The sequence below is a fragment of the Aspergillus aculeatinus genome, assembly GCF_003184765.1.
Source record: "Aspergillus aculeatinus CBS 121060 unplaced genomic scaffold BO66scaffold_61, whole genome shotgun sequence".
Taxonomy (NCBI): domain Eukaryota; kingdom Fungi; phylum Ascomycota; class Eurotiomycetes; order Eurotiales; family Aspergillaceae; genus Aspergillus; species Aspergillus aculeatinus.
The window spans coordinates 77,732-102,277 of NW_020291530.1; the positions used below are offsets into that span (position 1 = coordinate 77,732).

General features: G+C 54.0%; 8 protein-coding genes across 8 annotated transcripts; 5 read left to right on the plus strand and 3 right to left on the minus strand.

Moving 5' to 3' along the window:
- Positions 1–2,531: 2,531 nt before the first annotated feature.
- Positions 2,532–2,864, minus strand: BO66DRAFT_333491 (histone H4; the record flags this gene model as incomplete). Its single annotated transcript, XM_025644168.1, has 2 exons — positions 2,532–2,557; positions 2,621–2,864. Coding segments are annotated over 2 exons (270 nt in total), but the record flags the coding sequence as incomplete, so codon positions are not given.
- A 941-nt stretch (positions 2,865–3,805) lies between these two features.
- On the plus strand, positions 3,806–4,773 carry hhtA (histone H3). The gene is made up of 3 exons (XM_025644945.1): positions 3,806–3,906; positions 4,050–4,157; positions 4,217–4,773. The coding sequence occupies exons 1-3, from the start codon at positions 3,882–3,884 to the stop codon at positions 4,492–4,494; spliced, it is 411 nt and encodes a 136-aa protein (XP_025499424.1). The 5' UTR covers positions 3,806–3,881; the 3' UTR covers positions 4,495–4,773.
- Positions 4,774–8,947: 4,174 nt separating this feature from the next.
- On the plus strand, positions 8,948–11,633 carry BO66DRAFT_358629 (MFS transporter). Its single transcript, XM_025644946.1, has 3 exons — positions 8,948–9,669; positions 9,740–9,994; positions 10,060–11,633. Exons 1-3 carry the CDS (start codon positions 9,300–9,302, stop codon positions 11,262–11,264), a joined length of 1,830 nt encoding a protein of 609 aa, XP_025499425.1. The 5' UTR covers positions 8,948–9,299; the 3' UTR covers positions 11,265–11,633.
- Positions 11,634–11,822: 189 nt separating this feature from the next.
- Positions 11,823–13,239, plus strand: BO66DRAFT_395302 (Mpv17/PMP22 family protein). The gene is made up of 2 exons (XM_025648188.1): positions 11,823–12,623; positions 12,709–13,239. Exons 1-2 carry the CDS (start codon positions 12,103–12,105, stop codon positions 13,112–13,114), a joined length of 927 nt encoding a protein of 308 aa, XP_025499426.1. The 5' UTR covers positions 11,823–12,102; the 3' UTR covers positions 13,115–13,239.
- A 231-nt stretch (positions 13,240–13,470) lies between these two features.
- Positions 13,471–15,721, plus strand: BO66DRAFT_395304 (exonuclease V). The gene is made up of 2 exons (XM_025648189.1): positions 13,471–13,909; positions 14,000–15,721. The coding sequence occupies exons 1-2, from the start codon at positions 13,778–13,780 to the stop codon at positions 15,506–15,508; spliced, it is 1,641 nt and encodes a 546-aa protein (XP_025499427.1). The 5' UTR covers positions 13,471–13,777; the 3' UTR covers positions 15,509–15,721.
- A 111-nt stretch (positions 15,722–15,832) lies between these two features.
- On the minus strand, positions 15,833–19,905 carry BO66DRAFT_333412 (uncharacterized protein; the record flags this gene model as incomplete). Its single annotated transcript, XM_025644167.1, has 7 exons — positions 15,833–16,601; positions 16,689–16,812; positions 16,900–16,952; positions 17,032–17,176; positions 18,073–18,310; positions 18,370–19,164; positions 19,213–19,905. The coding sequence occupies 7 exons, from the start codon at positions 19,903–19,905 to the stop codon at positions 15,833–15,835; spliced, it is 2,817 nt and encodes a 938-aa protein (XP_025499428.1).
- A 367-nt stretch (positions 19,906–20,272) lies between these two features.
- On the plus strand, positions 20,273–22,502 carry BO66DRAFT_395306 (RNA-binding snoRNP assembly protein NAF1). Its single transcript, XM_025648190.1, has one exon. It carries the CDS (start codon positions 20,321–20,323, stop codon positions 22,310–22,312), a length of 1,992 nt encoding a protein of 663 aa, XP_025499429.1. The 5' UTR covers positions 20,273–20,320; the 3' UTR covers positions 22,313–22,502.
- Positions 22,453–24,531, minus strand: BO66DRAFT_395307 (U4/U6-U5 snRNP complex subunit PRP3). Its single transcript, XM_025648191.1, has one exon. It carries the CDS (start codon positions 24,426–24,428, stop codon positions 22,632–22,634), a length of 1,797 nt encoding a protein of 598 aa, XP_025499430.1. The 5' UTR covers positions 24,429–24,531; the 3' UTR covers positions 22,453–22,631.
- Between the last annotated feature and the right edge of the window lie 15 nt (positions 24,532–24,546).

The following is a 24,546-nucleotide window of genomic DNA, read 5'->3' on the forward strand; positions in this document are numbered from 1 at the left end:
AGCTATAGTAGCCTTGCGAGATGACAAGTCAGCTAGGGATCCCGAGTGATCAATCGCGTCACTTCCTGGTATCTCCGTGTCTCGGTGTACATTGTCCTGCCATCGACACCGCAGTCTAGACAATGGTCCTCTGGTTGATATTGACCAGAGCTCCGCAGATGACCCAGACCCGGGCTGGTCAGATTCTGCTGGGCTTGGTATCAGGAAGCACTTCTCATCGAGTCACAAACTGTCTGACCTTGGACGCATCGGTGTTGGGTTTAGGGCGAGCCGTTGGGTTAACCTGTGGCAGAGTAGGGTGTTGCGATTCTTATTGGCAGTGATGGGGGTTGACTGTTCACGACGATCGTGTATTGCTTGAGTCGATCGCTCTAGTCTTCTGCGGTGCTTGCCATCACCGGGGTTGGACTGGGTTGATTGATATTGATCCAGCTCCGTGGAGTGCCATGTTGAAGCTTGACCGTCTCTAGTCGTCTCAGTCTTCTGCCTGTCCTCCCTTTTGTCCTGGCCCCCGACTCTCGTTCAGTGGTGTAGAATGCGTCATCCTTCGGATCTGCCGTGTGGTTGCTAGTCCGTCTGATCTCGGGTTCAACCTGAGCGGTTGGAATGGGTTGAACCCGGGTTGAACCTGCTGGCGATGCGGTCGCTCTTTTCTTTTGGAGCCGGGAGGTTTATGTCCGCGTACCTTTCTGTGGGGTTATTTGTCGGTCATTGCGATCATTGCGATCATTGCGATCATTGCGATCGTAGCTGTGAACGGATCTGAGCTCTTGATGCAATCAGATCATATTGGCACGTCGTGATTCTTCGCCGCGTCATGGACAAGACTTGATATGTCTAACATCCGCGAGTATTTGTTGTGAATAGTGTCTGTGACGCGTAGCATTTATGCTCAGACCTATTCTGGCTTAGTTCAGAGTTGTCGGAATGTGTGTTCAAGATGGATTCTTCTGCGACGATATGATGAATCCTCGTTGTACCGAACCTCGCCATACCGGACTCCTCGATATGATGACCTTTTTCCGCGTTTTTTCGGCCAGTTTCACGTGGATCAATCTCGGTGTAGATAGTTCCTTGGTACGATGGACCATGTTGGCTTTCCATATCGTTCGTCATAGCGAGTGTCTACTGTACGCATCACGCGTTTCATGCTGGACCCGGGGCCGCGGCGTGGTACGGGGAAGCATATACTGTACGTTATGAGCTCCGTGTGGTTGCGATGGTACTCTGTTTTGCATCCGAGTATGTATTGGCCTCGCACCAGGAGCTTTCCGGTGAGTATTCTAGTCATCGCTGTCTTTTTGCTTTCGAGTGCTCGTTTTTCGTGGTTGTGAAGAGCATTGTTTGGCGACGTCTCGGGCGGATTAGCATGTACTCCGTAGAGTCGGTGCCAAGTCCCGCTCGAGCTTGGGTTGAACCCCGGCGGGTTTTCCACGGGTTCGGGTCGGCGTCGAGTTGAACCCCCCAGCTATCACTATTTGATGTGCATGATTACACTCTTGATATCGGTGCTATGATGTCGAGCTTGCTTCTGATGGCTCTGTGGCCTGTATTCTCCGAGGTTCTGCCTTTATTTTGGTGTGTTACTGCAGTGTTGTCATGATTTAGAAGAGTGTAGGATAGTGTTGGGGTCTACTCGGGAGGTGCTATGATATATATTGCAGCATACACCATAGTTTTGGTACTAAGTCCTCAACATTATCCCCGATCTTCCAACATAACATACGATATTCACAGTGCAAGGACCACACAATCAAGAGTGACCAGCTCCATTACCGACAAAGCCCATCAAAAGTAAAACACCTGGGAAGATCGGCGTGGAAAAGGGACATTAATATTGACGTCGCGTAGAACATCCAGACTACAGACCAAGAATCGGATGAACATGACTACATCGAAACAGCGTAGAAAGCACAAGAGCGATTTGCATTGCTCCTACATATACAACGACATACGGAGAGACATTCGGAAGCTACGATCATATTAGAACAATCAAATCAACACAGGAGAGGGGGGATGATGCCTGAGGAGTCAAATCAACGAGTTGACGGAGGCCCGCAATCACGCCGCGAAGCGACACGCGTCGCAGCACAACCGAACAAGGCAAACGCACAATAAAGGCGAAAACCAAAGGACAGCGACCAGAAGCAAGCTACGCAAAGAGACACAGAAATTTGTTTTGAGTTCTTTCGACCGTTTGTATTCATATTCGACCGCGTCTTAGGTAGGTCGCGCGATCGTGTTTAGCCTATGGCACCAGCCGGAAGCATAAAGGCCGCTATGATACAGAAAATTCAAGCGCGCGCACTAGCAGACCAGTAGTGGACGCGTAAAAGTAAAATAAAGTGCGATAAAGCAAACCCAGACCCATGGATACTTGTAATAAAAAGATCAAGAACACCCCAACGTCCCAGTCATACCATAAACCAACCCGAAAAAGCAACCCGTCGCGTCACTGCTGCGGAAGGACAACTGACGCGCCGACCGCGCAGGATGGCTAAAAAGAAAAGAGCAGGAAAAGAAGAACGCGTTTAACCACCGAAACCGTAGAGGGTGCCTGAGAAAGAGAACAAGTTAGAATGCGTTGCTTGGAGCAAGCGCGTTTTAGGAGCAAACTTACGGCCTTGACGCTTGAGAGCGTAGACGACATCGAGGGAGGTGACGGTCTTGCGCTTAGCGTGCTCAGTGTAGGTGACGGCGTCACGGATGACACCCTCGAGGAAGGTCTTGAGGACACCACGGGTCTCCTCGTAGATCATGGCAGAGATACGCTTGACACCACCACGACGAGCGAGACGGCGGATAGCGGGCTTGGTGATACCCTGGATGTTGTCACGCAAAATCTTGCGGTGACGCTTGGCACCACCCTTTCCGAGACCCTTTCCACCTTTGCCACCTATTGGAAACGCGTCATGTCAGTTTACATGATGCATGAGATGGGAGAGTTGATCCCAATGGAGGAATCAGGTCTAAGTGGAAGCAATAGACTTACGTCCAGTCATGTTGACGGTTTGTTGTGAAACGGAATTAGAGTTGAATTAAAGTTGGTGAGGTGATAGGAGGTGGAGATAGAATGGGCGATTAAAGCTGGTGATAGATGTTAAGGGAAGAAGGAGGAGAGGCTTCCATGGGACGGGGGATTATTTGTATAGCGAAAGGCAGAGGGCGGGGAGGGCGTTGGAATCACACGCTAAGACCGGAATCAGCCAATCAGCGGGCAGGATCCCGGACGGCGGGCTTGATCTGGCCGGCAACGTGACCGAGCAGTGGTGATTCCGCTGCCTCAGACTTGATCTGCCCCGGAATGTCCCCAACCACCGAGATCAACGATCAAAGAAGATCAGAGACATTCTGGCCGATGGCTGCCATTCTACCAAGCATTCTGATGGCCCTTCATCCCTTCCCTGAGGTTGAGATCAAAGAGGTGGCAGGGGGGCATTCTAGATGCGTGATCCTGTGATCCTATTGGCTGACGGGCGGGAAGGAACTCGCTTAGCGCAGGACCGCCTTTTCCCTTCCCGCCCGAAACTGCCTGCTGGCCCTTTGATTTTGCCCGCCAAAAGTGAGACCCGAAATCAGAGCTTATGGTGTACTGCTTTCCGATCGATTTTTGGATCAAAGGAAACGGGCGCTAAGGCCACCACCCTCCATTACTGCCAATTCACTCACTCACCCACCCGCCCGCCCCCCTCACACTTCACCACCCAGATCACTACCCACCCCTCTCGCTTACTACAAATACCGCCCCCCACCCACCTCCTCCATCCTTCTTACATCTCCCCAATCCCGTCGACACCTTACTACTTCTATCATCGACAACCATCCACAACTTTATCTTTCCATCTCAAGTCGACTTAATTCATCAAACCTAAACATCTAAAATGGCTAGAACCAAGCAGACTGCCCGTAAGTTCCACTTCACCTCACTGTCACTGTCGTTCCTCTTCAAAGGGGTTCGTCGTCTCGCGTCATGGTCGCGACACGTCTCACACCTTGAACGCGCCTCACCTCACCCGAACCATCATCATGCTAACCACTTTGCTTTGCAGGTAAGTCCACTGGTGGCAAGGCTCCCCGTAAGCAGCTCGCTTCCAAGGCTGCCCGCAAGGCCGCTCCCTCCACCGGCGGTGTCAAGAAGCCTCACCGTTACAAGCCCGGTATGTTCTTTCTCTCAAAGTGGTCACTGGATCATCTCTTCTAATACCTCACCCCGCAGGTACCGTCGCTCTCCGTGAGATCCGTCGCTACCAGAAGAGCACTGAGCTCCTCATCCGCAAGCTCCCCTTCCAGCGTCTGGTCCGTGAAATCGCCCAGGACTTCAAGTCCGACCTCCGCTTCCAGTCCTCTGCCATCGGTGCTCTCCAGGAGTCCGTTGAGGCCTACCTCGTCTCCCTCTTCGAGGACACCAACTTGTGCGCCATCCACGCCAAGCGTGTCACCATCCAGTCCAAGGACATCCAGCTTGCCCGCCGTCTCCGCGGTGAGCGCTCCTAGATTCATTTAACCTTCGAATGAGTCTATCTCTGCAACTGGTTGGCTCTTTTATGGGATGGCGATAACGGGGTTTCTTTCTTTGCTTATTTCATGACTACTGGCGATACATGATGGGTTTCTTCTTTTGCGAATTTCACAACGGGTCTCTCGGCAAATGGGTTTTGTGATTTCTCTTGCTACGCAATAAATAGTAGGCTGCCGAGTTTGTTTCTCTCGAGCGGCTCTGGGGTGGATTGATGATCGTGGCGATGCATCCGTCCGAATATGTACATTACAGATGATTTGATTCGAGAAGCGACTTCCACCGGAAGCGCCATCGGATGGCATAGACGCGAAATGCAGGATCTATGACGATGCAATCCAATCCAGCTCTGTGATTCGCCTAGTGATGATGTTCTATCTCTTTAGTGGTGGACTAAATCCTGGTCTGATGACATATGCTTCGTAGTCTGATTCCTTGTGTAGGTTCTGCTCCTTGCCCCATGGTCGGGAGGAGAGAGTCTGGCGAGCCGCGACGCGCCGCGCGACCGCGCCGCGATCCCGAGAATGTAAACGTATTAGAAGATCCTCATGACGTTTCTCAGTATCGTCTGCCCTCTCCTGCAGCATCCAGATTCTACTTTTACTCCTTTGTAGACAATCTACGCTGGCATGAAGGGACCCAACCCCCCTTTCCTGACTCATAGGGGCTCATCCTTCGCTCACCTGGCGAGGTGGCGAAATGGGCCAAAAATACCCTGGCAAATTAGACGAACAGTGGGCGACCGACCGACGGACGACCCCTGGAGAGCCAACCAGCCAGCCGTTTGAGTCTTTCCGTCATTTCTCGAAGATTATAGAACCAGGAACAACTTCGCCATTCTAGGTTTGGTTTTCCTTCTATCGATGTATGCCTGCGGCTTTCGACTTTTATGTTCTAGGAAGAAAAGTCGGATTGTTTTACAGAGTATTTGGACGGTGCTTTGTAGGTAGATCGGTCACGGTCTCTGTCGCTGCAATGGCGATGGCGATGGCAAAGGCCGGTTCGGGCGGAAGGGGACGGACGGGTTCAAGTTCTTTTGGACGAGACGAGTCTGGAAATGACGAATGGCGGAGGGAGGGGGGGGGGGGGTCATGATGAGATTAAGACGAGACGGCTTTGGTGTGAGAGGGAGCCTGTATATAGGACTGTGAAAGAAGTTACTGTTGGTCAAGGAGTACTGCGACCGCGAAAAAAGGGTTCACCTGAAGGAATTATCGCCTTGAGAAACGATAGTAGGTTATCGTGGCTGTTACTAGTGGTACAGGGAGGCCACCGGTCGGGCGAATTCTGCGGGTTTGGGAACTGCGACCGTCTGGTCTGGGTGTACGTCCATGATGTCGATGATCTCCAGCATTGATGGATCAAGAATATACGCGTTCTTATTGTGTCAATGTGAGAACCCAGAGACCTTACTTCATCATGCGAAGAGAGTACCTTGAGTTAAGAAGATCGCTGTATCTATAGGCCCTTGGTCCAAGCGTCGGCTGAGCTGCCCTGGGCAAGTTAGGCTTACTGCATAAGTATGGACTACAGAGTGACTAGAGCCCGCGGGCGCATTCTCCCCACTCACTCCCGCCAGCGCCTCTTATCGATAGTCGATCCTGAATCGCCTCAGCCTCAGAAGACGTGTTCATCATACAGAGGGGACTGTCTAATTCTGAAGTCTTTGCAGCAAATGAGCAATTCTAATATCTGAGTCACAGTAGCACTTGGGTCAAATTCATACCTTCTTGATGGGGAAAGATATGAGGCGTACCCGGTTTGTTCTCGACGCCCTAGCCACTCAAAGCACTCAGCCACAGATTGAATCTCTATGACGATGTTGCAATCGACGGCCTAGCCTCGTCATAGTCTCAACTCTGGAAATGCAGGGCGACCGGAACCAGGTTTCCGATCTTGGCTTGCAGTTGAGACAAAAGAGAACGAAAGAACCGGTGAGGGAAGGCAGTCTTCCTAAGCATGAGTGTGTCAACATTTGAGGACTTGCACGGAATCAGTCGATCATAGAGGTGGCCGCCGTTCGGACCAGATGACTCGAGGCGAAGTCTTCCGACTGCAATCTGCCAAGGGGATCAGTTGTCATCCTGCACTCTCCATGCTTGTGGAGGTATGGAAACGTTACATTGTGCATAAAGCATAAAACCTTGCGCTATACAATGGCTGCCTCAAGTCAGAAAAGCTTACGTGCACTTGCCACGTCGTTAAGTCGCGTGTTGTGTCTGAATAGCCCAAAAGTCACAAGACCTTTGGCGCGATCTGCTCGGAAATTCTTGTTTCTTTTGTTTGTGGATGTTGCTCCATGATGGAGCTTCAGCTAACGATGGCAGCGAGGAGCCAGCTGATTCTCGTAAGCCCGACTAGGCCCGGGCAAAGAGTCATGGTGATACGACCCGGCAGCGCAGCATGCACCGGCTAAGTAAGTCATTCCCGATTGGCAAAGGATTTGGCCCGAGAGAAAAGAGCACGGACGCGAGGCTTGAGGCTCGGCTCAGATATCATAAGGACGAAATCGAGACAGTCACCTGTAGCCCACCTACTCGTAGGTACCAGGTGTCACTTCCCTGATCTGGATTGCGATCAGTCCATCCCCATCCGCATGGCCCCTCCCCTCTCCGGATCGACGGGGCCCGGGACAAAGGGAACAGGTCGAACGCGAGTCAGACCGCCGGGTGCGCGTTCTGCTCTTCAATTCGTATTTCTCCAGTGTTAGTTGGTAGCACGGTCGGGGGATGCGGTGTGACCTCTCTTCGCTTACACTCCTCAATGAACCACTGAGTAAGAGGGCAGGGGGGCAATCAAGCCACTGGCGCCTGCGGAAGATTCCTCGAGAGAAGGACAAGACCGCCAATTCACAGCTTGCTTCTCCGGAACAGACTTTGCATTATGGACTTTTTTTGATGCCAATGTTGATTGAATGCCGATCACAAAGCTTTTATGAACCTTGATAAAATCCAAGCGTCTGATATAACGTTTAGATCATGAGTACGGAGTAGAAATGATTAAGATGAAGTAGTCCAGCAGGCAGTCGACTAGCTGGTCAGCGATGTGCGAGGGGTGGGGCGGCGGCGTAATCCGACAATCATCTATTTATATTGGGGTTGATTTGTTCCTGCAAAAGTGCTGAGGCCTGAGTATCATCCCAATCCCAACCCCTGCAAAATGGCCAGTAGCTGCATGTTAATACTGACGGGCCTGTGGCATAGTTGACTCGTCTTTACTCCGTACACTCAGGCTGCTTAACCGAGCCATTATCTCTGGGCTGCGTTATAGTTGCTGATTTGACCGCACGAGATCGTGACTGCAGTGTTGTTGACTATGCTGTGAAAGGCCACGCAAGGCCTGTTATGCAAGAAACGATCTTTAGTCAATAGTCGGATATTGCGCTTGATTCGGCCCACTTTGAGCAGGAAGATGATTGTTAATCACGTTATTTATGAAGTCGGATTATCGTCGGGATCCCGTAGCCCGCTTGGCGTGTCTGAATCATTTCTTCCGTACCGTAGGAAGGAGAGGTTCTCCCGCTGATGAGGTTCTAGTTCGACTCATCATATCCATCCATGGAACTGCCCGTTCTAGAAAACGCTAAGCCCGTCTCGGGACTTCTATGCGACCCGATGCAGCATAAGGTTCTGAACAGGCTGCATGTCACAATGATGATATCTTTTTCTCTCACCCCCCCGATCAGCCATCATCGTCGAGCAGGTTTTTTTTGCCATTGTTCTCATGATCAGTCCAGTCCCATCATCCAATATCCCGCTCAGATCCTTCGACGGTGGGCTGTCCATAACTTCCGGCTAAACAATCTGAAACGGCCATATCTAGGCTAGGACCGTGGGTTATGTAAGGCAGCTGTCTGCCTGATCTCCTGGACCTCGGTAAGTTCCCCTGTCGAAAGATAAAATTTCCACCACACGGATCCCCCCACATCAGCACTTTTCTCTTCATCACCGACTAATCATATCGAGCCCTCGCAGACGCCATCGGGATTGCCGTCCACGAGGTGTGCGGATTTGCCCATGGAACCAGAATTTCGAGCCTCCTGGGTGGGTTCGTCGGCCCACATTGGCTGAGGCCATGCAGTCTCGCCCGCCCCAGTGATGAATTTGTGCCCTGCATAAGCCGGCCTCTGTGCACGAATGTCGGCAGAAAGCCCCCGTTTTGGGAATCGCTGGACTGGTGTGTCCCTGGGTTCCTCGCTTTGGTCTCAGACCGGCGAAGATCCGAGGCTAAAGTCCCCAAAAGTCCCTACAACGATTAGTCGTTCCCGTCTGTAGCGCCAGGGTAAGATGACTCCGTGGTGGCCGTGGTGGGACAATGCCAGGTGGTGCAGACATTAGCAGAAATTTCTAGCCCCTCTCCTTAGTCGCTAGGCCGCTGTATATATCCGATGCCATGTCCCTCGATCGTACGTAGGTTGTTTCGGTTTCAAACTGAAGATCATCCATTGATAGATCATACCTACGTGATTTGATCGTCGTTTTTAGACGTCGGCTAGAGTGATTTACCAAGCAGCTGGTTACACCGACTACATTTTAGTCTCCTAGCCTGCTACTATACATCTCGGGCTCACTCGGTCACTACTAACGACGGTTGTTTGTTTGGACCCTTGGCGGTTACCTTAACCGGTACCTTATCGGTCGAGCAAGGCTTGAACCTCGCACTCAACCTACCTAATCTGTACTTCAACCAACAACTTACATTCCACGATCAGCCAACTCTGTCAGCTACCTGATCGACTATCGACTACCAGTCCTCACCAACAACTTGCCCTTCTCCCTCCGCGATGGCCAACGACAAGGGGGACAGTGGGCCTTCGGCCATCGCTATTGCCAGCAACAAGATCCCATTCTGGCGTCTGTTGACCGACCAAGGCGTGTTAACTCAGGAAATCATCGATCATCACTATCCTGGATCCGGTACCGATGAGGATCCATATGCAGTCACCTGGCTCCCCCAGGATCCCCGCAACCCCATGCAGTTCAGCGAGACGAAGAAGTGGACTTTCACCATGATGATGGCGCTCGCGACCTTGGCCGTCGCCCTTGTGTCATCAGCCTACACTGGTGGTATTGTCGAAATTGAAGAAGACTTTGGAATCGGTACCGAGGTTGCGACCCTCGGTGTCTCCCTTTTCGTTCTTGGTTTCGCTATTGGTACGCTCCGCAATCCGTCTCCTTGTTTTCGCACGTGTGTTTTTACCAGTTCATCCTAACCAAGATGCAGGTCCGCTCCTGTGGGCACCGCTGTCGGAAATGTTTGGCCGTCAAATTGTGTATTGTGTCACTTACATGGCGCTCACGGCGTTCACTGCCGGCGCTGCTGGTTCCAAGAACGCCTGGACCCTCATCATCCTTCGTTTCTTCGCAGGTTCTTTCGGATCGTCGCCCATGACCAACGCTGGTGGTGTCATCGCCGATATGTTCCCTGCCAGTCAAAGAGGTGTTGCGACAAGTTTGTTCGCCGCTGCTCCTTTCCTGGGTATGTTACATTCTCTCTACGTCTTGCCATCTCGACCTGCTGCTAACCACCATTTTGTGATACAGGTCCCGTGCTCGGCCCTATTATTGGCGGTTTCCTGGGTATGAATGCCGGATGGAAATGGGTGATGGGTTTCCTGGGTGCCTTCACGGGCGTTGTCTGGATTCTTGGATCATTGACTGTCCCGGAAACTTACGCACCGGTCCTGCTTCGTCGCCGTGCAGAGAAACTGACCAAGCTTACCGGAAAGATCTATCGCAGCAAGACCGACATCGATCAGGGCAAGACCACCCTTGGACAGGCCTTCAAGACTGCGCTGTCCCGCCCCTGGATCCTGCTCTTCAAGGAGCCGATCGTGTTCCTGCTTTCTCTCTACATCGCCATCGTTTACGGAACCCTCTACATGCTGTTCGCTGCCTATCCTATTGTCTACGAGCTGCACCGTGGCTGGAACCAGGGAGTTGGCAGTCTTCCATTCTTGGGCATCATGGTGGGTATGATCGGGGCTGTGGTTTACAACATCCTCGATAACAAGCGCTACATCCGTGTTTCTCAGAAGCACGGCGGCTTCGCGCCCCCAGAGGCTCGCCTGCCCCCATGTCTGATTGCCTCTGTTGCGATTCCGGTTGGTCTCTTCTGGTTTGCCTGGACAGACTACGTGTCTATTCACTGGATGGCTAGCGTGGCCGCTGGAGTTCCCTTCGGCTTTGGCCTCGTCCTGGTATTCTTGAGCAACCTTTCTTATCTCATTGACACCTACACCATCTTCGCCGCCTCGGTCCTGGCCGCCAACTCCGTTCTGAGATCTATCTTCGGTGCCGTGTTTCCTCTTTTCACGACCTATATGTACGAGGATCTTGGTATTCACTGGGCTACCTGTATCCCGGCTTTCTTGGCACTGGCCTGTGTGCCTTTCCCCTTCATGTTCTACAAGTATGGACCCGCCATTCGCAAGCGCTGCAAGTATGCTGCCGAATCCGACGCTTTCATGCGACAGATGCTGGCGCAGCACATGAAGAAGGCCGAGGTCGCACCCGAAGAACCCCAGGAGGAAACCAAGGAGGAGCATGGATTCGACCGCACCGAAGCCCCGGCTGCCGAGACCCTTAGCGCTGATTCCGACTCGAGCCACAAGGAGAGATTGACGGACCTGCACCGCACTCGCAGCAAGGCCTCGACTCATACGGTGAACTCCGTTCGCCAGTCGCTTTACGAGGGTAACCCTTATGACATCGACCGGGTCCACACTCGCGAGTCCTTCAAGGCTTGATTCCGCATCGCAGACGCAGTTTTGAAGGTCGAACTCCCACCTGCGACTTGATTTGGTTCGAGCGCCTTTCAAAACGCCCTCCAAACGCCTCTCAAAAAGCACCTACCCACTTCCCGATTACTATATAATTTTTAGTATCTATTACCTTTTTTGAAGATGTCGATGTGAGCCGTGGATGGCTGCGTCGAGTGAAATGAAACAATCAGCCTCATTTTCTGGGCAGTGATTGTTCGATGATTTGCATGTTGATATACCCCGTGCTTCTATGTATATGCCACTTACTGTTTGTTGATAGAGGGTGGAGTCTCTGTTTGGTTCAGGCATTTCTATAGAGATTCTCCGATCTGAATAATGATATTAATTGAATGCAATCTATGAAAATACCGTAGCTAGCTAAATGCTATGCATATCTTATGGGTCGTTCGGAGATAAGCGAATTCCCAGCGATCGGATCGCTTCGCCGACCCTCGGCACCGGCTGTTGCTTATGCGCTCCCGACATTTGCCTTCCGGAGTTTCTTTCCCCCCTCCCAAAATGATTCATAATCATGTTTTCTCTTTATTATCGTTGCTGACGGACTATAGCTCGCTGTGCCTTGTTCGCCCTCTGACAGCATTTCTCACGCCGTGAAAACGCTTGCATGCTTGACTGAACAAACCTATCGGTGTGAGACTCGTGGTCTGCGCTCATTGATGTGGCCGGTCGCCCAACCCAACACCAGAAGTCTCTCTCGCGACCTTAATTGACCTGGCCCTCGCCGACACATTCACTATTGTACGATTTATACATGCGAATAATGAAATAGAAATTTCTTCCGATACACAATATATCCTACACCATGAGCTCCATCATCTTCGCCAGACCACCGATCCCCCGGTCGCTGCAACTGTCCCGATCGCTCCGACCACGGAGATATCAATCCTCCCCAGCATCTAAACCAGACCCCTCCCCAAAAGCCTCCTCCTCACCACCCAATGCACAAACAGCCGCCTCAGCCTCGGGCGCCCCGGTCGTCCCGACGCCGTCCGCCGCACAGACGGGCTCGCGGTCACTGCTTCAAATCATCCAGGCTGGCCCTGTGGGAAGAGTGGCGCGGGCATACTCGCGGGTCCAGGAGCGCCGGCCGTATGCGACGCAGCTTTGGAGCTCGGTCATCATCTATCTCTGCGGCGATCTGAGTGCACAACTACTGTTCCCCGCGGATCCTGCCCCGGCGACGGCGACGGCACAGTCTTCGGAGGGAGAAAAGGCGGGTAGCGAAGGAAAGAAGGAAGAAAGGACTGGTGGAGGATATGACCCGCTGAGAACGCTGCGACATCTGACGGTCGGGGTGGGATCGAGCATCCCGACTTTCAAATGGTATGACACATTCTGCATTCACTGAAGAAAACACACACTATAGCATGTAAGAGCTGACTTGATTATCTGCGTGCGTATTGAACAGGTTCATGTTCCTCCACAACAACTTCAACTACTCGTCCAAGTTTCTCTCGATCCTGACCAAAGTCTGCGTGCAGCAGGCGGTCTTCACCCCGGTCTTCAATACCTACTTCTTCAGTCTCCAGTCGCTGTTGACGGGCAAGTCGTTGGAGGAGACCTTTGAACGGCTCAAGCTGGCTCTGCCGGTCAGTATTTCAAACAGCGTGAAGCTGTGGCCGGCTGTCACGGCCTTCAGCTTCATGTACGTGTCACCGCAGTTCCGCAGCATCTTCTCGGGTGTCATTGCGGTGGGATGGCAGACGTATCTGAGCTGGTTGAATCAGAAGGCGGCGCGAGAGGTCGAGGCAGAGATGGCTGAGGCAAGTGCGCCCGTGGGCATTGGCGCTGGTGCGGCGACGATCAAGGCATGATGGGGCCGTGATACATTTCATTTTCTTTTGTTTCTGTTATCTGGCTCTGCATCGGGATATCCTAGACTAGACGTTTTCATGGCGTGCGGCATTTTGTCTATAGATTAGCATGAAGTGAAAAAGCGATAGAATATATATAGACTTCGAACAGCAGCATTGTCTGCTCGGTATACTCGATGCGACTGGAATGAGATTTAATAGTGACTCGGTCAAATTAACCCATTAGATGGAGGAATGGAGGGTACAGTAGCATTGGGATTGGTAAAAGTGGAACTTGAAGGATGACGTGAGGGATGCTTCACAATCGGCCCGCTCTCATTCGCCTCTTCCTCTCGGTGGTCTCGCCCGCCTGCCTCTCGAAACGCAGCGCAAACCACATCGCATGGCATGAACGCTCTCCACGCATTGCAGGCATGCCCTGCCACACACAGTCTCCGATACTAGTTCCCGGTGGCTTTGCGGATAGCGACAGCAGCAGTAGCAGCGATTACGGCTCCGACTTTTCGCCCGAGGAAGAGGCGCTGCTGGACGAATTGCTCGCCAAAGTCGCCCCGAACCACGCGACAGTCCCCGACCCTGTAGTCGCAGCACCCGCACTGTCACCTCCACCCTTGCCAGTACCCATTGAAGCCTCTGCGACTATCGCAGATATCGAGGATCAATATGCAGGCTCGTCGTCTCGCCCGTTGCCTCGGGTGTTTGGGAGGGAGAAGCCTGCCTGGCAAACTCGCCGGACTTGGCCGTACGGCGCACGTCGGCCAGCGTCGATTCCAGGTCACCGTGGTACCACGTCTGGTAATGCTCTCTTCTCCTCTTGACTCTCCCCCTGGATGATTGTTTTGCCCGTATTGTGATCGCGACGCTAACCTGTGGCCCTCCCCGAAGCGTTTAGTTGAGCATCCGAATTCCTCTGAAGGCAGAGAAAAGGAACGCGAGCGCCAGGCCGCTCGTCACCTCGAGACCACCACCAACGCAGTAAACACAGAGGAGGATACGCGATCCCCGGTGGAGCGATTTCGACGGCCCCCCAATAAGGCCTTCTCCGTCACGGACCTGATCTCCCCGGCATGGTGTGAGCTGCAGTATTGGTACTCGCTTACGAAACATGGCCGGAAGCGTCGAACCGCGGCGATGAAGCTCGGCAGTACGATACACAAGACGTTGGAGGATGAGATCTACACGACGGTGCCGGTCGAGATCACCACCAAGGAGGACGCGCTCGCCTTGCGTATTTGGAACATCATCCAGGGCTTGCGGCTTTTACGAGAGTATGGCATCACGCGCGAGCTGGAGATATGGGGCTTGGTGGATGGTGAGCTTGTCACTGGCGTCATCGACCAGCTGTCTATCGAATGTCCAGATCCAGCTCTCGAGGCCACGGCCGCCTCGTATTATGCCGACATCGAGGCATCGAGGGCTATCATGCCGGAGTATCAGATGTCCCTGACGGACTACCTGCTTGCACCATCACGTGGCGGGAAGAGGCTCTCCGATGTCTATGGGAGGGAAGAGGAAGAACCGGAAGCTAGCACCGTCGAAGCAACCAGTAGTCAGGGGTCTTCCGAGCTCCCTAGCATACCGCGGATCTACCTGACGGACGTCAAGACGCGAGGCAGTGCTTCCGTGCCAGCGGTCAAGAGTTCCTCGTTCCGTCCCACGCAGCTCCAACTCCAGCTGTACTATCACATGCTGAACCGCCTTATCACCAGCGACGATGTGACCATTGACGTCCTCGCCGCGCGGTACAAGCTCGATGCGCAGCGTCCCTTTACCGACGCCTTCATCCACGAAGTGGGCGGTCTCAACGACCAGTACTTCGACGCGCTCTCGTCGCAGGAATTCGACCCGGACTTCATCCCGACGCAAGAAGATGCAGACGCCGAGGACGTCTCGTCATCACCGAAATCTTCATCCGCTCCACCTGCCAGTCAAGATTCCACTAGCATTCTCACCTCCCACAACAACCTGGCCTCCCTCTGGAACCTGATGAAGGAGAACCTCCGTCTGACCTTCCTTCCCCAATCCCAACCATCCGTCTCCGTGGCCCCATCCATCCCCTCCGAGTTCCAGCCCGCCACGCTCGAATCTTACCCTACCGTCGTCTCCCCGCTGCTCACGGCGAAGTACATCTCCTCGAAGCCGACGACGGAGATGGAGAAACGCGTCCTGGGCAGTCGATCCTTCCTCTTCGATCCGAACTCCTTGACCTCCTACGTGGCGGACCAGATGGAGTGGTGGCGCGGCGAGCGGGCACCGCGCGGAGTGGAGGTCATGGATGCGTGGAAATGCCGCATCTGTGAGTTCCGGGATGAGTGCGAGTGGCGACAGGAGCGCGAGTGGGATTACTCGCATCGCCGGCGGCAGAAGCTGGACATTGAGATGAACGCTACATGAGCTGTGTCTGGATGTATCTTTATGCCTTTTAGACCCAGTATGTGTCTTTGAAGGATACGATTGGTCGGCGTTCTCAACATGGATAGACGTACTGGTTTTGACTCCAGTGATTGATTGCATACTTGCATAGGTGGGCAGGTTTACCAGGTATACAGATAGGAAAGAGATACAAATCAGTATGTACTGTGGCCCTAATAATGAACTGAAACCGAAGACGAACCCATACTTAACAATCTCATCCCACTTAAAAGAAACCTATATACAAGTCGCAAGCACACATTATATCCCCGAACCACACCACCCCCAAGAATTATCTCGAAGAATTCAGAAAGGATACTTCCTCCCCCCCTCCTCCTCCTTCTCCAAATCCCAGCCCCGGGCCACCTGCTCAGCATGCTTCCGATCCAAAAACTCCAACAACACCTCCTCATACTTCTCCTTCCCCTTATACCGGGACACATCCTCCCCCCAACTCCGTACCGCGGACGCCAACCGCCCCGGAACGCCCGGCTCCTCCGCGATCTTGGTGACGGGCTCAAAATACGTGCGGATCGTAAACACCACGCCCCCGGACTTCGGGAGGCGGCGGAGGGACTGCCGCTCCGAGCGGAAAAAATGATGCTCGATCGCCTTGTTCTTCTGCGCGGTATTCCACGACACCTCGGGGCTGTCCTCGTCGCCGATGCTGTGCGACCACGCCAGCGCGTCGTCCACCTGGATGAAGTAGTTGTTGCGCACGACGGGGTCCTGCGGCCGCAGCCGCCGGAAGAAGTTCATCATCCCGCGCTCCAGCTTCTCGGCGTACTGGGGCACGGCGCCGTGCGTGTGGATCTCCGACAGTTTCATCTGAAATTTATCCTCCAGGCGCCAGAAGCCGGCGAGCAGGACGGCGCCGGCGAGCAGGTAGTATTCGCCGTCGGGCCGCTCGAGCATGATGGCGAGGTCGTCTTGCACTAACCGGGCGCAGGTTTGCATGGGGTCCTCCGGGAGGGGCCGCTGCGTTGTGTTGAAGGTTTCGTGCGTGGCGAGGTTGGTGAGGCCCGTGGCGGTTTTGTGGAAGAGGGTTGGGTAGCGTTCGGGGAGGTAGGTTGTTCTGTTTTTTTGGGGGGGGCCGGGGTTAATGAGGGAGTGGTTTGGGGGGATGGGAGGGACGGGGGTTAAGGTGGAGGGGAAAACGTACAGCTCTTCCAGCAGCTCGATGGCGGCGTCCATCGCGTCCGGGTGCGTGCGGCAGCATTTCGAGCCTCGTTCTTCGATGCGCTTGGCTTTGTCGGCGTGGTAGCGGAGGTAGTGGTTGTCCAGTTCTGTATATCAATTTCCCCCTCGGGAGTATGGGGTTAGTTTTTGGTTTGTGTCTGTGTGTATGTACAGGTGGGAAAAAGCAGACGGACCGATCCATTCGTCCCATTTCATGCTGCGGAGTCCCATTGTCACGAAGTATTTTCTGTGTCCGTTTGACTTGGGTTAGCTTTACTTCTGTGGGCAGGCAGCGCTTGACATTCAAGGTAGGACAATCGACTCACGGTCCGTATCGGAATGGACGGTAGGGAATCGGCTTCGTCTTGTGCACGTCCCAGTCGGGGAACGGTGTCGCAGGCGGTCGTTGGAAGTCCGAAGGCGTCCATACTATTCGTGGTGCGGTGTCGCTGTCAGCGTTGGGGGTTGCAACTATACATGCGTTCGTTGTAGCTCACCGCCAGGGGTTCGTTTGACATCCTCATTCTTGTTCTTGGACGCTTCGAGACTCGGAGTCGATTGTCTGGCGCGACTCGACCCCAAACCCAACGTCTTCCATGCTTCGAGAAGTCTGTTCAGCAGGTAGACCCCGATTGTGGTTGCGAGGCAGATGATGGCCACGTTGGGGGCGTGGTGTTGGATCGTCTCTATAAGTTCGGATGACATCATGTCGATGACTATGTTCCATGAAAGTGTTTGTTGATTGTTCACCACGGTAGGGAATTCAAAGTCTATTCGATCTGGGACAGTCATATTTATACAGAGAGCATATGTACATTGAGTCAAGAAGTTGAGCCCGTCAGTGCAGGCAAGACTTCATCCAGCCAGCAGTTGTTAACTTACCGTTTTGGTTAATGGAACGCGACTGATAAAACCGAAGATAGGCTTCAGCGATAAGATCCGTTGTCTGGTGGTTGGGTTGACCCCTCACATAGTCGCATGCCCCGGTGCATCCACAAATCCCCAAATCTGTGATCGGCCTGGCCTGGTAGTTGCAGTAGCGGTCCAACCGTCTTATCTCTCCCCGTCTCTCTTTCTCCCTCGCTATCGTGTCACTTACTTCAGCCCCCCGGCACCGGGGGATATCTTTTCCCAATCAGGCAAAGACTCGTGTTGCCCACAGAGGAGGAGGGCGAGACAAGCCTGTGTGGCTCCTCCTTCTGCAGGGTCGCATTTGACTTACTAACATGGGCAAACCGGGGAGAATCGATGCAGTGATGATGTGTTTTGTTTGTTCATCTACAGTAACTGATCTACTACTAGTTCTGGGGAGTCACCGCCTCCTCTGCACGCTCATGCGCTTCAGTACTGGGGCTCTGCATCCGCACTGCGTCGTCGAAGCAGGCAGTACTGTCCCCAGTGGCGTCGCAGAGATGGCGGCACTATTGGCAGATCCGGAGTCCAGATGAGACGGCCCAGAAGACCTGTTTGAGAGGCATCGAGGAAGTCGTGACAAGCCAGCTTCTCCCAGTGCGTTTCATCCTGGATGTAGTCCGGCTCCAGTTCGGAAGCCTCTCTGCTGGGGAATTGGGAATCAGCCAGGAAGGAGCACTGCGAAATATCCACCTAACCTTCCGCGTTAGCACCTGCAGTAGAATGCGGGGAAAGATCTGGAGTAGTCTTACGTATTTTCCAAGGTCTTCCTCGTTCCGATCATTCATCCCCGCCGGGATCGTCGAGGTGCCCTGCAAAAGAGAAGCCAAGTCCTTGGCCTCGGGAAACTGGCCAGGAAGCAGTCCGCGGAACTCGCTGCGAATGAACTTGGCTTGCATATCACCAGGCAAAAAGAAGGACGAAGGGAACCTGTACCACTCTTTGCCCAGACACAGCGAATCACCAGGTTGAGCCACTCCTGGCTGCTCCAAGGGCTCGAGGACTTTTAGTGGAGCATTATAAGCGGTAATCATGCCCAGGGTTCGCAGGAAGCCTGCGCTGATGGCTACGAGGAACATTGACGCCACGGCTGCGAGCTTGAGCTTGGGTGCGAAGCGCCCTGCCAATTCTTTGGGATCGCTGGTGCCCAGATACGACAGAATCATATGCACCGAGATAGATGCATTTAGGGCAAGGAAAGGATACGCTGGATACATGAACCTCTCTTCCTTGTGAGGTTGCGCCGTGAAGATCGCAAACCACATGTAGAAGGGCGTGATGAGAGCCAGGCGTCTGAACAGCGTCTGCTTGTCGGCTGTCTGAGAAGGGAGAACCACCTGAAGAGCCAGCAATGGCGCCGCAGCCATCGCAAACACAAACCAGATATTGAAGTTCAGCAGCAGATTCCTGATATAGAATGTCCACGGCTCAGTTCCGAAGATGTCGGGCCCGCGACCCTCTCCGCCAAAAACATTGTATGCGACGATGTTCCATGGCACGATCACGAGCTTACGCAAAAATACATGATCGACCATAACTTCAGCAACCTGAGAAGTGTTAGCGCGCTTTGGACACTTCGTGATTTTCAAGCATACCAGAATTGTAAAGCACCTGATAGCCCCGTCAAAAACCCCACGAAACAATCTGGGCAAGTTTCCGCTAGAGAAGCCAATTACCACCTCCCTCAACAACAGCGGGACAATAAGAGCTCCAGCAAATGGCCAGCCGACGACCGCACCGATTCCGAACCACATGATCCCTTGGGCTGTTTTCTGACCACCTCTTGAATCCAAGAAGGCTGTCAACCCGAGCATAGAAATGTACATCGTGAAGCTCGACGGGAGAAAAGCCGTGGATGCGTGGAAAATGCCGGGGCTGAAGAGAATGACCATCAGGAAGACGAGGCCGATCCGTGGGCTAAGCGTGCGGCAGATGGCGGAGTACAGTCGCGTTTGACAGGCGGCGCAAACGATAGCAAGGAAGAACCGGACCGCATAGAACTCGGAAGATTTATTTTTGAGAGCAAACGAGCTTATTTTACCGACGAATGCATGAGCAGAGACATAGAGCCAGCTGCGGATGGAATAGACTGGAGAGTATTCCCACGTCTGCAGTCCATGACCATGAGCCAGGTAGTGGGTTGGCTCCCAAAAATTGAAGACCTCATCGCAGTCCTGGATTGGAGCATATAAAGCAGCAAGCACGTTTGATATGAGACACAGATAAAGAGTGACGTTCAAGGGCAGGTAAAACGGAGACGGCGGGGGCCTGTCGAGTGCGTTCGTCATATTAGCGCAGCTTTCGAGCGATAGGAAGATGATGCCAGCTGGTGGGACGGTACCTTTTTTTGGTGCGCGGAGTATTTGTTGCGCCTGCCAACGCCGATGCAGCGTCAACTTCCCTCGTAGGTGCCATGGTATGGCAAGTGCTACATCCAGGAGCAGAATTGGGCGATGGGGAAAGGTTCCACCTTCAAGAAGGGGAATGACAGTGGTAGATTATTGTTTGTGGTCTATAGAGTATAGATATCCGATGCACTTGGGGCGCGGGAAGAAAGATCCGCCAGCGCCGGGCGCCTTATCGATAAGCGACTGTTCGGCTCGCCTGGGCGATTCCGTCGAAAAAAAGTTCCTGCTGCTCAGAGCATCCCCATATGCGATACAGATTCTCTCATTCCTGGATCATATCCTCGCAGACATCAGAATGAGTGACTCTCAGCCTCCTTCTCACCCTCTGGGACTTACTGAGGACCATAGCGAAGGTCCCCAAGTTAAAAAGCCCTGCATGAATGACACGCCACCCATTGCTTTGACACCCGCAGATGATGGGAGTGATTTCTACAACACACCCTTGAATGCAAGCACCCCGGTGATGAGCAGCGACCTCAACGACAAGCAAGACGCTGCCAACGGTCCTACGAGCGATCCGACAGTATCAGCCACATCACATCTCCCAATTCCAGGATTGAGCCTTGTTAACGACAATGTCCCGGAGACTTCTTCAGAGACCCAGCCTGATCTACCACAACACACCAGCACCGGTCAAAATATCGGTGCTACGGTCGCGCCTACTACCGTAGTAGAGCAGAATGCCCAGGAGACTTCCGGAATGCACCATGAAGCCATGGAATTGGACAAGGAGGTTCCCGGGGACGCGGCCCCCGAACGGGAAGAAGGATCTGCTGCGAATGCTACCCAGGAGGCAGAGGAGGAACAAGAGGATGAGCATCCAGAATGGGAGATTGACTCCTCGCCGTATGAATCTTCCGATGATTCTTCGACCGATTCCTCCGACGACAGCGATGACGACGAAGACTATCCGATTCTGAGCCCGGAAGAGCAGGCGCGAATTCTGATGCAGGCGGAGCTGGGCTCGGACGATGAAGGTGATGGGAAGGGTAGATCGGGCAGCCAGCTGAAGACCGCGAACGAGCTTCCGGAAGAGGTTCTGCCCATCCCCGACATAACCATCTCCCCGGAAATGAAAATCGTGTATCTCGGAAAGGTGGAAACCATGGTCGAAAATACCATCCTGATCGTGGCCAACACCTCCGGCGAATATCAGGTGCTCGAGTCTGGCTCCTTGCTATGTCTGGAGGACCGCACGATCGCTGGTGTAGTCGCCGAGACGCTGGGCAGAGTCGAGAACCCGCTTTATGCGGTGCGCTTCCCCACGGTAGCCGCGATTGAGGAGCGGGGGATCACGCAAGGCAAGCCGATCTACTACGTTGAGTCGCATTCGACCTTTGTATTCACCCAGCCCCTCAAGGGTATCAAGGGAAGCGATGCTTCGAACTATCACGACGAGGAGGTCGGCGAGGACGAAGTCGAGTTCTCCGACGATGAGGCGGAAGCCGAGTACAAGCGCAAGGTGAAGCAGGAGCGCCAGAAGAATAAGGAGGGCAAGAGCGGCGACTCCGCCAGAGCGGCGAAGCGAGGACCCCCAGGCCCCTCGAAACTCAGCCACAGCGAACTGAACTACGACGACAGCCCGGCGGACGATGGCTATACGCCCCTGGCCCGCCCGAAGAACTTACACGAGATGATGCGCCAGCAGGAGGCCCCCGTCGAAGCGGATGGTCTCTCTGGTCACAGCAGGAACAACTCTGGTTTCCGTGGTGGTCGAGGCCGAGGCCGAGGATCTGATCGCGGTCGCGCTGGTCGTGGCCGCGGAGGAGCCGGAGCCGGATCTCGCGATGCTCACCACGAGCGTCCCGACCGTTCTTCCTATTATCAGCAACAGACGCAGGGCACTCAACCCCAGCCTCAACCCCAGCCTCAACCCCAAGCTCAGCATCAACACGCTGCCTACCTCCAGCAGTTGATGAGCGCTGGCCAACAGCCCAGTGCCTACCCTCCCCAGCAATACCCGTTTGCATTCCCACAGCAGCAGCAGCAGCCCTACCACCAGGGAGGAGCCGTGCCGGCCCCATTCAACTTCCAGGTCCCATTTCAACAGGCCTACCAACAACAACCGAACCCTTACCCACAGCTTCCCCCCAATATGCAGATCAATCCTTTGCTCATCGCTGCCCTCCAGCAACAGCAACAATTACAGCAACAGCAGCAGCAGCAACACGCCCCTGGACAACAACCACAGGCGCAAGCCCCCACCATGAACTTCGATCAGGTCAAGACTCAGTTGGATCTGCTGCGGCATCTGAGCAACAATCAACAAGGCCCTCCTCGTCAATGATTGTGTTTCATGATTCCGTTCGCTTTTTGGCAACTTATTCATCAAAATAAATCTACGGTGTTGGGTTCAGCTGCACTTTCAGGATTTCTGGGCATTCGTTTTCATGGCATGGGTAATCAAAAGTTTTTACATCCCGTTTACCGTTCAACATGTAGCGTCTCTGTATATGTACAGTGTGCAGACTGGCGCAGTCCGAATATCATGAGTAGGTTATGAGTTCTAGTTATACACGTCACTGGCGTAGCATCTTATGGTAAAGCACCCCCGATCCCGTAATGATCATGGGCATAGTGCTTCTCTCTAAAACCACGGCAATACTTTATGCCTCGCTCTGCTTGGCACTCTTTGCTAACGCCCAAAAGCTCTCCAGCTTCGCTCGAGCCAAGACATCCTTTGCTTGGGAATCAGTCTCGCAAACGCGCGCCCCCAGCCACTTCCGGAATGCTCGGGCTTTGACCTGACCCTCCCACAGCAGCTCGCAAGTATTATGGCTTAGATCTTTCAGCTCGCCGGTCTGCTCGTCCTCGGCAGCTAACCACGCTGCCTGAGCTTCGCGATTGCCCTCTCGCACCGCCCCGGGGCCCGCATTCTCCGTCCAGTCGATGCGGTTCATCATCAGTTTTCTGTAGTTGTTGATCGAATGAGCACCGCCCTCGACAATAACCAGATTAAATCGAGGATGCATGACGCAGACCCCTGTGAGGGCATTCTGTTCGGCATTCTTGCTGATCTTGAATCGGTGTCGTCCGTTGGCGAGCGTGTCGATACGATATACCGTCATCAGCACACCACGCTCCGCATCAGCCTCTTGCTGCCGCGCGAGCTTCTCGCGTCGCTCGTCCTTGGTCAATTTGCGCTCAGCGTTGGCAGCCTCGTGCTTGTCCTTGCGCTCCGCAATCTCCCGGTTGACGCGTGCTTCCACGGCGGTGGGGTCTTTAACCGCCTGCTCACCCAATACCCGCATGAGGTTCGATTTCTTGACCTTGGGGGGCGGCGCCGGCTCCAGACCCAGTCTGATCTTCGCCTGTTGCTCCTTGAGATCTGCCATTCGTCGCTGGCGACGGATCTTGGCCTGCTCCTTCGGTGTGAGGTACATGGGTTTTTGTTGTGGTAGGAATTTCTCCTGGGGAGGGTCGAGAAGGACGGGATGTTGGACGTATTGCGTGATGATCGTATCGGGGGTGTCGATCTTGAGCTTCTGCTCGTCCTCGATAGCCGAGTAGTCCTCGCCATCGACCAGCCCTTCATCCCACCATTCGATCGCTGGAGGCGCTGGTACCAGGAAGCCCTTCTCAACGTCCAAGTCTTCGTCGATACCGGCCTGTCGCGCTCTTTCCGCGATCCGCTTCTTCATGGCCTCCAGCTGAGCCTGTCGCCGTAGCGCGGCCGCCTGCTGGATATACTTGCCCTTCTGGTTGAAGATGAGCTGCCGGGATTGTCGGGGCTTTGCGATTGTGGCCTTGGGACCGAGGCTCGGATCGAAGTATGGGTTGTTCTTGATCTCCTCCAGAGACGGGCCCGAGAGATCAAGACCGGCTCGATCAGGCCGGCCTGCCGTAGCCGGAGACTCGGTCCTGCGGCTTTTCGACTGCATGGATTGCCGTCCTTTACCACCTCTGAACTCAAGGGTATCTGATAGCAGGGCGGGGTGAAGACCGACATCGAGACCACCGCGAGCCCGTGACGAGCCATCATCTTCGTCTTCGAAAGGAGCCGGCGGCGGCGGAGGGGGTGGAGTAGGAGCTTGGGGAGCTGGCGTAGGGACAGTTCGTTGCTGGGCTGTCGCGTTGGCTCGTCCGGTCGCAGCAGCGACTCGGGCCTTCATCTGTTCTAGCCTGGACATCGCAGGGCTGGCCGCTGGGGGTGTTGGACTAGGACTGGAGGCGGCTGGCGAAGGAGACGGGACGATGCCCTTCGCGGCTTGCAGTCGAGCACGTACTGCCTCTGCTTTCGCCCTGGCCTCTGCGACCATCTTTTCGATGTCAAGCTTGCCCGCAGCAGGCGCTGCTTTGGCGGGCGCGGGAGAGCCATGATTGGAACGAGGTCTTTTTTGGATGTTATCTTGATCATCTTCGGGGTGAGGGCGCTTCAGCGCATTTCCTGACGCGTCAGCCATGATAGGGCGGAATGAGGTGTCACCCTGTATACAGCCGGCGAGAAGCGATGGGGGGAGCTGAGAAGGAGAGAGAAGGCACGAATGAAGTAGACGGAGAGAAGCGAAGCTCTTTGGGGCG

Bases quoted from the DNA above. Each gene is read 5' to 3' on its own strand.
- BO66DRAFT_395307 (XM_025648191.1), bottom strand. From the start codon at position 24,428: ATGGCTGACGCGTCAGGAAATGCGCTGAAGCGCCCTCACCCCGAAGAT.
- BO66DRAFT_358629 (XM_025644946.1), top strand. From the start codon at position 9,300: ATGGCCAACGACAAGGGGGACAGTGGGCCTTCGGCCATCGCTATTGCC. The intron at 9,670-9,739 runs GTACGCTCCGCA...ACCAAGATGCAG, and splicing joins CGTTCTTGGTTTCGCTATTG to GTCCGCTCCTGTGGGCACCG. The intron at 9,995-10,059 runs GTATGTTACATT...TTTGTGATACAG, and splicing joins CGCCGCTGCTCCTTTCCTGG to GTCCCGTGCTCGGCCCTATT.
- hhtA (XM_025644945.1), top strand. From the start codon at position 3,882: ATGGCTAGAACCAAGCAGACTGCCC. The intron at 3,907-4,049 runs GTAAGTTCCACT...TTTGCTTTGCAG, and splicing joins TAGAACCAAGCAGACTGCCC to GTAAGTCCACTGGTGGCAAG. The intron at 4,158-4,216 runs GTATGTTCTTTC...CTCACCCCGCAG, and splicing joins GCCTCACCGTTACAAGCCCG to GTACCGTCGCTCTCCGTGAG.
- BO66DRAFT_395304 (XM_025648189.1), top strand. From the start codon at position 13,778: ATGCAGGCTCGTCGTCTCGCCCGTTGCCTCGGGTGTTTGGGAGGGAGA. The intron at 13,910-13,999 runs GTAATGCTCTCT...CCCTCCCCGAAG, and splicing joins TCACCGTGGTACCACGTCTG to CGTTTAGTTGAGCATCCGAA.
- BO66DRAFT_395302 (XM_025648188.1), top strand. From the start codon at position 12,103: ATGAGCTCCATCATCTTCGCCAGACCACCGATCCCCCGGTCGCTGCAA. The intron at 12,624-12,708 runs GTATGACACATT...CGTATTGAACAG, and splicing joins AGCATCCCGACTTTCAAATG to GTTCATGTTCCTCCACAACA.
- BO66DRAFT_395306 (XM_025648190.1), top strand. From the start codon at position 20,321: ATGAGTGACTCTCAGCCTCCTTCTCACCCTCTGGGACTTACTGAGGAC.